General features: G+C 43.6%; 1 protein-coding gene across 1 annotated transcript in view; it reads right to left on the bottom strand.

The window, feature by feature from the left end:
- Positions 1–1,897: 1,897 nt before the first annotated feature.
- DNAH9 (dynein, axonemal, heavy chain 9) overlaps positions 1,898–10,713 on the bottom strand; it is a 362,890-nt gene continuing 354,074 nt past the window's right edge. The window contains exons 66-67 of the mRNA XM_005875413.2: positions 3,207–3,596; positions 1,898–2,510 (exon numbers count right to left, since the gene is read on the bottom strand). Coding sequence (XP_005875475.1) covers positions 2,283–2,510; positions 3,207–3,596 — 618 coding nt within the window. The 3' untranslated portion in view covers positions 1,898–2,282. The remainder of the gene's footprint in view (positions 2,511–3,206; positions 3,597–10,713) is intronic.

The following is a 10,713-nucleotide window of genomic DNA, read 5'->3' as shown; positions in this document are numbered from 1 at the left end:
AGTGTGGATGGGAGAGTTGGAAGGGGTTGACCTCAGTGAACGTACCTCAATCAGATTGAGGACGTTTTTAGCAAAGGCCAGTTTAGGAGTACCCTAATTAAGTTAATAACAATGTACCTACCTATATAGTTTAAGTTTAAAAAAATTGGCTCTCAAATTTCAATCGTTGTACTGTTGATATTTGGCTCTGTTGACTAATGAGTTTGCTGACCACTGGCTTAGGCTATCATTTTTGCCAAAGTGTTCTGTACCTTAAAAATGTCTTTATTATTTAATTTTGTTTGTAGGTATTAGGAAGAAATCAATAGTATTTATAGTGCTATCTAGAGTTTTATGAACACATATATCTAACCTGCCCACTTGTCCTTGTCTCAAAAAGTTATGTGCCCCAAAGTGTCCTGCTCCAGAGACTGAGACTTCCACCCTCCTTCCACCTGGGTCTTCCCCTGGCCTGCTCTTATTTTTCTGTCCTTGGTGTGAGGGTCAGGGAGGAGGATGCTACTGAGGAGGACAGAGCTGAAAACACAACCTGTAGATAAGAAACTGGTAGTTGTTGGCAAACAATGGGAACTACATTACTGGTTGAAGAGAGGAGAGACCAAACAAGTTGGAATTCCTGTATTCCAGAGGCATTTGTTAACTTCCTTCTATCAGGAAGATGAGGAATAAGGCCTCTTTTTAGGTGATGCAGGAACCACAGGGCAGAAAGCAGGAAAATCAGGATGGAATAGGCATGAGATTCTGCAGATTTGTAGGATTGTATGCTTTAAAAAAAAATACTTAAATGCTTTTATTGATTTTAGAGAGAGAGGGAGAGAGAGAAACATCGGTTGCCTCCCACATGCACCCAGGTCCAAACCAAAACCCCAACCTGGGCATGTGCCCTGACTGGGAATCTAACCAGCTACCTTTCAGTGCATGGGCTGACACTCAGCCAACTGAGCTACACCGGCCAGGGCTGGCTTTTTATGTTTTAAATCAGGAGTTCTCAAAGTGTGGTTCCCAGACCAGCTGCTTTGGCAAGTTGTTAGACTTACTGAACCATAAATTCTAAAGGATGGGCCCAGCAATCTCTTTGTTAACAAGCCCTCCCATGGGACTCTGATGCCTGCTCAATCCAGAAAAGTCTCTGCAAGATATGCGGGAGCAGAGATTCTGAAAGGGTTACTGGGCCCTCCTAGACTCTTCTTACCAAAGAAGCCTAGCCATGGAGTTCTTTAAAACACTAAAACTGTGGAACTCCTTGAGCTCCCAGTGAAAACTCATTCCACAGAGTAAATTCTCGGAAACTTCTAGGTTAAACAGCTTTAAGTGAAGGGTTTCTTCTTGGTTCCCTCCTGATGATCTGATGGATGACAGAGATACAGGAAACAGCCTATTATTCAGTGTGTTCTTAGCAAATGGTAGGTGTTAGATAAAATGTATTGAATATGTGTGAATGTATGTGTGGGATATTCTCTAGAGTAGTGATCAGCAAAGTATGGCCCACTGCTTTTGTAGACAAAATCTTGTTGGACTGTGCCAAACCCATTTATTTCTGTATTGTCTATGGCTGCTTTGGGGCTACAGTGGCAGAATTGAGTAGTTGCAACCAAGCTATATGCCCTGCAAAGCCTAAAATATTTACCATGATCCTTTACAGGAAATGTGTGGTGGCTCCTGGTCCAGAGTAATGCTTCTTAAACCCTAGTGTGCATACAACGCACCTGGGCAGCTTGTTAACAAGCAGACTGATTTATGGGTGATGCCAATGGTGCTCCTCTGTGGAGCAGCTGGGAGCCAGAGCTCGGAGCATAGGTGCCTGCAACAGCGTCAGGGCTCGTGCTTGTGGCTTTTTTCTCTTCAGCTCTTAAGGATCATTTATGACCCTGCAACTCAAAGCCTGGACCAGACACAGTTGGAGAATAAATCACTTTATTAGGGAAGGTTCAGTGTTAGGAAATACCTCTCCCCTAGCTCCTAGGTCCACACTCTTCCAGCTCACCGTCCCTTTAAGGCACGTCTCAGTCTCAGCTCTGTGGGGTTAGTTTGGCTTTTTTGGCTATGCTCAGCTCTTCTGAAGAGAGCTAAGCCTAGCCCAGAAGAGTCGAGCCTATCTCTTTATTCCTATAAGTAATCAAATGAAGAAAACATCCCTTAACAGAGCACAAGGCTAAAAGAATTGTACAGAATTGTGAGTGCTTATGATTTCTTGTCTTTATGTGTCTGTGATCACCCTCAGCCACTTGTCCCTCTGGGCAGTCTCCAGCCCGGCCTTGTTTTCTCAGTGGCTCCGAAGGAAGCTAAATCTGGAGAAGCAAAGCTACTCCAGCTAGAACCCACTTGGATGGGTTCTCCTTGGTCTTCAGGTTGAAAGTCCATACGTAGGTGGGTCCCCGCTGACATGTCTTGTATACAGGACAAGCATAGACACTGCGGCAATCTTGCTTGTCTGCAGGAATGGCCTTGATGAACATCACAGGCATCGGGGGTGTCAGATCCTTGAGCTTGGCCTCTGTAATGACCCCAGCCTGAGGACAAGAACGTGAGGAAAGCCATGTTAGATCAGACCCAGAGCGCAGCCAGCAGCCTGCTCCTGCAGAAGATCCAGGAGATGAGGCTGGGAAGGGCTGGCTGTCTCTATGCCTTCCCCTCACAGGTTCTTTCAGCAACCTGCAAGTGGGATGCATCTGATGCTGCTTTCTGGCCTAAATCACTTTTGCAAGGAGAGTTGCAAAAGCTGACATTTTTCATATACAAATTAATCCCTTTGAGTCTACCTGAGTTTTATTTTTTGATTCATTTCATAAGCATATTGAATGTAACTATTTGCCAGATGTCATGCTAGGTGCTGGGGTAAAGATGAGTAAGACACAGCTGTCAGCAAATGCTTTCGATTGTAAGCCTTTGGCTATATCCTGTTCTAGTTTCTGATGTGACCTCATCCACCCTCTAGAGCATTTTGACTTTTGAGCAGAGGAAGCTATGCTCCATCTTCATCCATAGAATAGGGATCAGAGCTGTTGCTTTTACCCACTCCCCTCCCTCTGCCAAGCCTGTGCTCGCTGCACCATCCCTGGTTGCCTCAAATGGCTTGTCAACCTCAAGGAAAGATGATCTAGGTCAGAAGATTCAGGAATATCCCTTTTAGTAAGCACACTTTATGGGAGGCAGTGTGTATTTAACCAGCCCACAGAGGGTGTCCCGTGGCTCCTCCCAGGATTTACCTGTGCATCCCAGCGAGCACCTTCCATGAAGAGGCCATGGACATAGGCTCCTTCCCGAGGAGGGCTTCTGAAATCCTCTCTATTCTTCTTCATCACGTCACATTGCAGGGCCATCTGGTCTAGTGGCCACTGGTTCTTGCGGGCCATGGACTGCATTATGGCGGTCAGGAAGGACTGGGGGTTAAAGAAGCCTGTCAGCCACACCGTGGAGGGCATTGCAAAGTCGCCTACCCAAGCCTCCAACTCCTTGATTCGGCTGAGGAGGTCCAAAAACCAGACGGCCAGGCCTGCTGTGGAAGGGTAGGCTCGTCTGGCCCAGGGCTCTGGCACGGTGTCTAGGTACAGGTTGTTCTCTAAGTTCTCCATGTCACTGGTCATGGTCAGCTCCCCCTGAAAACAAAGAATGGGAGGAGAAAGTGAGGGGGCAGCAAGTCCCTGCAAACAGCCAGCCTTAGGGATTTCTGGCTCATGGCCCTCAGAAAGACAGGAGAAGACTCCAGGGGTGGGCGACACAATGACTGTCCCATCTAGTACTTTATTTGCAAGGTTTGTTTCATCCAAGGCTGGTCCTTTAAAACTCTCCCTGCTCCAGTTACATCAGTCTACGCCTACCTACTGGTGGTAGTGGACCCGTCCACTGCAGACCTCAAACCACCTGAGGGTTCCATGCCGATTCAACCCCATCCAAAACAAACTCGACTCTTCGCCAGCCTTTGCATGCAGCTTAGAAACATAAGGTTACACAGTTTAATTTACAGATGGTTTTCACTGAAAAACTTTCTTTACGAATTTCACTTAGCCATTGGAAGAGGGTTCCTTAAAGTCGCCTAATAGTTTGATTTCTTTTTTATTTTTAATATATTTTATTGATTTTTTTACAGAGAGGAAGGGAGAGGGATAGAGAGTTAGAAACATCAATGAGAGACAAACATCGATCAGCTGCCTTCTGCACTACCTCTACTGGGGATGTGCCTGCAACCAAGGTACATGCCCTTGACTGGAATCAAACCTGGGACCCTTCAGTCCGCAGGCCGATGCTCTATCCACTGAGCCAAACCAGTTAGGGCTAATAGTTTGATTTCTGAAGGAAATCTTGATTTGGGGGAATACAGATCCTCAGGCTTCAGCTTTGTGTGTGTATGAAGAATGCTCATCTCTCATTCTCTTTTCTCATAATGTCTTTGGTATCAAGTTAATTCTGGCCTCATAACATTTGTTGGAAATTATTCCCTCTGCTTTTTATTTAAATTAAACCTTTTATTTTGAGATAATTGCAGATGCACATCTATATATATAAAAGCCTAATATGCACAGTGTCCCCTCGGGAATTTGACTGGGAGAGTGGGAGTTCCATCGCTCGCTATGACGTGTGCTGACCACCAGGGGGCGGCGCGGAACATGGCGGGCACACAAGGATTCATTGTATAGTCACATCCGATTTTCTCCTGTCACATCCTTTCTATAACCCCTAGTGACCACTGTCCTAGTTTCCATTTCTGTGAGTTTGTCACTTCAGGAATACTATGTAATTAGAATCATAGAGTTTGAAGCCTTTTGGGATTGCCTTTTTTTACTCAGCTTAATTCTTTAAAAATTTATCCACGTTTTTGAATATATCAAATAGTTCATTCCTTTTTATTTCGGAGTAGTATTCCATAGTATGTGTAGTAGGCAGAATAATAGCCCCTCCCAGCTTTTTATTCTGTTTTGGGTATCTATCCTTCTACCCAGTACCACACAGTCTTAATTATCCTATCTATATACTGTAATAAGTCTTGAAATTAGGTAAACTACTTTCCCCCCACCTTATTCTTTTTCAAAATTGTTTTCACTCTTCTAGTTCTTTGTTTTTATACATAAATTTTAAAATAATCTCTTCTGTATCTACAAAAGGTTCTTGCTGTCATTTTTTTTTCTCCTTTGTATATATTTTCTATTTTTACCTCTGGTTGCTTTTAAGATTTTTCTTAACCATTGGGTTTAAGAAACTTTATTGAGGTATCTTCACCTAGTTTTCATTAGACTTATTGTGTGGGACTTGTGCCTATGGGTTTATAGTTTTCATCAAATTTGCAGAAATGTGGTCCTCAATTCTTCAAATTAATTTTTTTCTGTTTACCTTCCCCTGCTCAACCCTTTCCTTCTAGGACTCTAATTATACCTATGATAGATGATTGCACAGGTCATTGATGCTCCATACACTTATGTTTAGTCTTTTTTTTGGGGGGGGGGATATAGGTTGATTTTTGCTCATTGACTATAAAGAAATCATGATTAATTTTGTATAATTTATTTCTTTGACTACATATTGAAAATCAGATCAACCTTAAAGTCCATTTAAAATATATTTTTTTGTGAAACTTTACATACTTTGCATTAAAATTAAGAGAGAACTCACAGGTTTGAGTGATATAATGAAAACACATCATAGAACTTTGGGGGCATCTTAGTATTGACCAATGCTACTTTTGGGGGAATTAGATATCCACACTTGAACATCATAAATTAATTCCACACAGCAATTCACTATTTCATTGTAGATTGACATGTACAAGAAAGGAAAAGAAAATTCACAAGGTCCTGATGAAAATCAATCTAGTAGAATGAACACATTCTTTTGTTATTTCTTTGGCTTTGGCATCTACCACCCACACACCATTCATCTGAACCCTTTCATTTGCACAGTTTCCTTTTTGAGTTCCTTTTGAAAGTGTGTCCTACTTCCATCTGCCACCTCAGTTTTCCAGGGTGTCAAGTTGCTCTAAGTGTGAAGGCTTAAGATCTCTAAAGTTCACTGAAACAAGGCAGATTCTCCATGGAAGATGTGGGTGGTTTAGGGACAGATGTGACTGTTTTCATATCATGTGGTACTTGCGCCAGCCACAGACAGGTAAAGCTTCCCATCTGGACACACACAAATTTCATAGAGTCTTTGTGAGCTGCCAGCAGGACCCTGAGTTCCCTGAACCAACTTGGGTAAACATACAGTTTCAGTTTCAAGCACAAGCATCCCATCATTACTATGAAAAAGGATGTCCATTTGAGAAAGGGCCTTGATTTTCCCAGCATGAGCTTTCATATGAACACCTTTGGGGCATCCATGCTTAGACTTTGTGTGGGAGATTCTAATCTCAACTCCTGAAATGGGTCAGCTCTAACGAGAGGTGTTTCCACTGAAAGTTCAAAAAGAGCCCCTTCAGGCCCAGTTACTCGATGCCTATCAGCACCAACCACAACTTCACTTTCATCAGCAGTAAACAGTGGTTTGCCTTCTTTGGAACCGATCTGAAACTGTTGACTCTGGACTTTTACCATTTTTGAGACCCACATTTCCCCCCCCCAAATATGTTTTTATTGATTTCAGAGAGGAAGGGAGAGGGAGAGGGAGAGGGAGAGAGAGATAGAAACATAATGATGAAAGAGAATCATCGATTGGCTGCCTCCTGCATGGCCCATGCTGGGGATCGAGCCTGCAACCTGGGCATGTGCCCTTGACTGGAATCGAATCTGGGACCCTTCAGTTCTCAGGCCAATGTTCTATCCACTGAGCCAATCCAGCCAGGGCTTGAGACCCACGTTTAATCTTCCTTCAGAGTTGTGTGCATGTACAGTCACATTCTGAGTAGACTGTAGAAGCAGAGATGAGTCCCAGGCTTCTTTGGCGCAGGGAAAGAGGCACAGACTTGAGGTGCCTGAGGAGAGGCTGGGAAGGGAAGCTAGGCAGGGAGATGTGGCTGGAGTCCTGCATTGGGACTTTCTTGAGCTTCCAAACTTAAGCAGTCATTTCACCCCAGAGGAGCTCTTTTTTTTCTTTTCCCCTCATTTGGATAGTTTCATTACTCTATTTTCACTTACCAATTTTTCTTCTGCACTACATAATTAGTTGTTAATTCTCCAAAGTATTTTTTTTCATTTCAGATAATATATTTTTCATCTCCATATATTTCACTGTGTCTTTTTTTATATCTTTGTTTGCCATTTCATCATGGCCTTATTGTCTTCTATCTTCTTGAACATATAGAGCAAACTCATAATAGTTGTCTCAACATCCTTGTCTACTAATTCCACCATCCCTGCCATTTCTGGCTCCATTTCAATGGATCAGCTTTTCTCCTGGCTATGGAGTCCTGCTTCTTTACATGCCTATAATTTGTTTATTTTATGTCAAATGCTGCGAATTTTACATACGTGTGTGCTAGCTTTTGTTTTATTCCTTTAAAAAGTGCTGGAATTTATTTTTTGCTTGTAGTTAACTCACTCTAAAGGATCGGTCAGAAGCCTGCATTTCAGCTTTGTGTTAGTGGGAAGCAGGGAGGGTCTAGACTGGCTTTTAGTCTAGGTCCAATACTGAGGCTTCTCCCTCAGACCTCCTGTTGTGTGTCTTTTCTACTCTGGCTAGTGGGAACGCAATCTGTTCTCCGCTTTGTGTGAGTTCTGGTAATTGTTTGCACTGCTCCTTTCTGGTGGTCTTTCCCAGCTTTGGGAGTTTTTTCTCACTCATGTGCAGAGCAGTATCCAGCCCAGTCTCGGGGTGCGTCTGCAGATCTCTGGAGCTCTGTGCAGTCCCTGCCTTGGGTGTTCTACTCTGAAACTGGACCTTGGCCCCCAGGAACTCACTTGCTTCCTTAGTTCAGCAGAATTTGGGACTTTTTCCTGAGGCTTCCTCCACACAGTAAGTTTATGCAATGAGGGGCTCATTCAATGAGGGGAAACCTTTCTTGTTTCCTTTTATTCTTTTTTTTTTTTTAAAGAGGAAGGGAGAGGGAGAGAGACATAGAAACATCAATGATGAGAGAGAATCATTGATCGGCTGCCTCCTGCACACCTCACACGGGATTGAGCCCACAACCTGGGCATGTGCCCTGATCGGAAATCGAATCATGCCTCCTAGTTCATAGGTCGATGCTCAACTATGGACCCACCACCTAGGCTTATTTCCCTTTTCCCAAGTACCACAGTCCTGGGGTACCTGTCGTTTTTCACATATTGTCTGGTTTTCTACTTAAGGTAAATCTGGTTTGTCGGCCATAAAAAGAAAACCAGATAAGTCACTTTTAAGCATCAATTCAATACTTCACAGAGGTTACTATCACAATTATAAAAATTTCCTTTTGTAACCAGGGTCTGTCTCTGTTTGGGCCAAAAAGGAACTCTCAGTGTGGAAAAGGAATCATTGAAAAACTTAACGTCATCAAGAATCATCCAAGCCAAGGACCTTTAATGGACTGATGAATGTGCGTCTGTGTGATTTTCTAAATCCCTGATTTATAAAGGCAAGCACACTGACTTCTTCCCAGGCCACATGGTATTTGCAGTGGTAAACATGCAAATTACTTTCAACAGAGCGACACCTACTGAGGAGTGAATGGGTGCAGCTGAGCAGCTGATCTCCCTTACTCCCCCTCACATCACCTTTGCTCTTAGACACACAACCACACAGTGAGGGCTATCCTAACTCTTTTCTCCCAGAAATGTGTAACAATGAGAAGAATCCTTACTTACTGAGCTGATAGTTTAACTGGGGAAGCAGGGTTTATACTAGTATTTGTGGAAAGGCTTGAGTGATGACTTAAGAGCAGTTTCTAAGAGATGTGGTTGAGTGTAGATGGGTCCAGGAGCACTGCTGGATCTATAAGTGTAGACGAGTACAGTGAACACAATCAGGTGGCACAGGTCAGAGAAAGGCTTATAAACAAGGTACATGTACAGGTGTGTTTCTAAGATGGGAAAAGTCATAGCTAGGCAAAGGGGCTAGGGGAGGAATTTGGGACTTTTTCCTGAGGCTTCCTCCACACAGTAAGTTTATGCAATGAGGGGCTCATTCAATGAGGGGAAACCTTTCTTGTTTCCTTTTATTCTTTTTTTTTTTTTAAAGAGGAAGGGAGAGGGAGAGAGACATAGAAACATCAATGATGAGAGAGAATCATTGATCGGCTGCCTCCTGCACACCTCACACGGGATTGAGCCCACAACCTGGGCATGTGCCCTGATCGGAAATCGAATCATGCCTCCTAGTTCATAGGTCGATGCTCAACTATGGACCCACCACCTAGGCTTATTTCCCTTTTCCCAAGTACCACAGTCCTGGGGTACCTGTCGTTTTTCACATATTGTCTGGTTTTCTACTTAAGGTAAATCTGGTTTGTCGGCCATAAAAAGAAAACCAGATAAGTCACTTTTAAGCATCAATTCAATACTTCACAGAGGTTACTATCACAATTATAAAAATTTCCTTTTGTAACCAGGGTCTGTCTCTGTTTGGGCCAAAAAGGAACTCTCAGTGTGGAAAAGGAATCATTGAAAAACTTAACGTCATCAAGAATCATCCAAGCCAAGGACCTTTAATGGACTGATGAATGTGCGTCTGTGTGATTTTCTAAATCCCTGATTTATAAAGGCAAGCACACTGACTTCTTCCCAGGCCACATGGTATTTGCAGTGGTAAACACGCAAATTACTTTCAACAGAACGACACCTACTGAGGGGTGAACGGGTGCAGCCGAGCAGCTGAGCTCCCTTCTCCTCCTCACGTCACCTTTGCTCTTAGACACACAGCCACACAGCGAGGACTATCCTAATGCTTTTCTCCCAGAAATGTGTAACAGTGAGAAGAATCCTTACTTGCTGAGCTGATAGTTTAACTGAGGAAGCAGGGTTTATATCTGTGGAAAGGCTTGAGTGATGACTTAAGAGCAGTTTTTAAGAGATGCGGTTGAGTGTAGATGGGTCCAGGAGCACTGCTGGATCTTCTTGTATAAGCGTAGACAAGTACAGTGAACACGATCAGGTGGCACAGGTCAGAGAAAGGCTTATAAACAAGGTACATGTACAGGTGTGTTTCTAAGATGGGAAAAGCCATAGCTAGGCAAAGGGGCTAGAGGGCTGTGGTGGCAGGCATGTCTTGGCAGCGCTGGGGGCTGCATCACGCAGAGAGGGCAGTGGCTGTGCACAGTGTCGTCTAGGGAGGCAGGAGGGCTGGGAGGCCCGAATCAGTGGTTCTCAACACTCCTTTTCTAACAGACATGATGGGTGATGCCCATAAACAGGACACAGTCCCACTGCTCAGTAGCCTTGATGCCACTTCACTTCGCTCATTCATGAAAGAGGAGCCAAACCGGTCTTGGCAGAAATCAGGATTTTAAAAAGATTCCCAGGTGATTCTAATGTGCAGCCAAGGTTGAGAACCACTGCACTAGGTCCACATCAGTCAGGCTAATGTGGCAACTTGTCTATGGGAGGCAGCTCCAACCCTCAGAGTTGACAGGTGAGAGAAACCTCTGTTATGGGCTGAATAGTATCCACCAAATTTGTATGTTGAAGCCCTAACCCACAATGTGACTGTATTGGAGATGGGCCTTTAGGAGGTAATTAATGTTAAATGAGGTCTTTTTTTAATATATATATATTTTTTATTTTTAATATATTTTATTGATTTTTTACAGAGAGGAAGGGAGAGGGATAGAGAGTTAGGAACATCGATGAGAGAGAAACATCGATTCAGCTGCCT

The sequence above is a fragment of the Myotis brandtii genome, unplaced genomic scaffold (genome assembly GCF_000412655.1).
Source record: "Myotis brandtii unplaced genomic scaffold, ASM41265v1 scaffold461, whole genome shotgun sequence".
NCBI classification, from domain to species: domain Eukaryota; kingdom Metazoa; phylum Chordata; class Mammalia; order Chiroptera; family Vespertilionidae; genus Myotis; species Myotis brandtii.
Note: the sequence above shows the minus strand (reverse complement) of the source record. Positions and strands in the feature narration are given on the sequence as shown.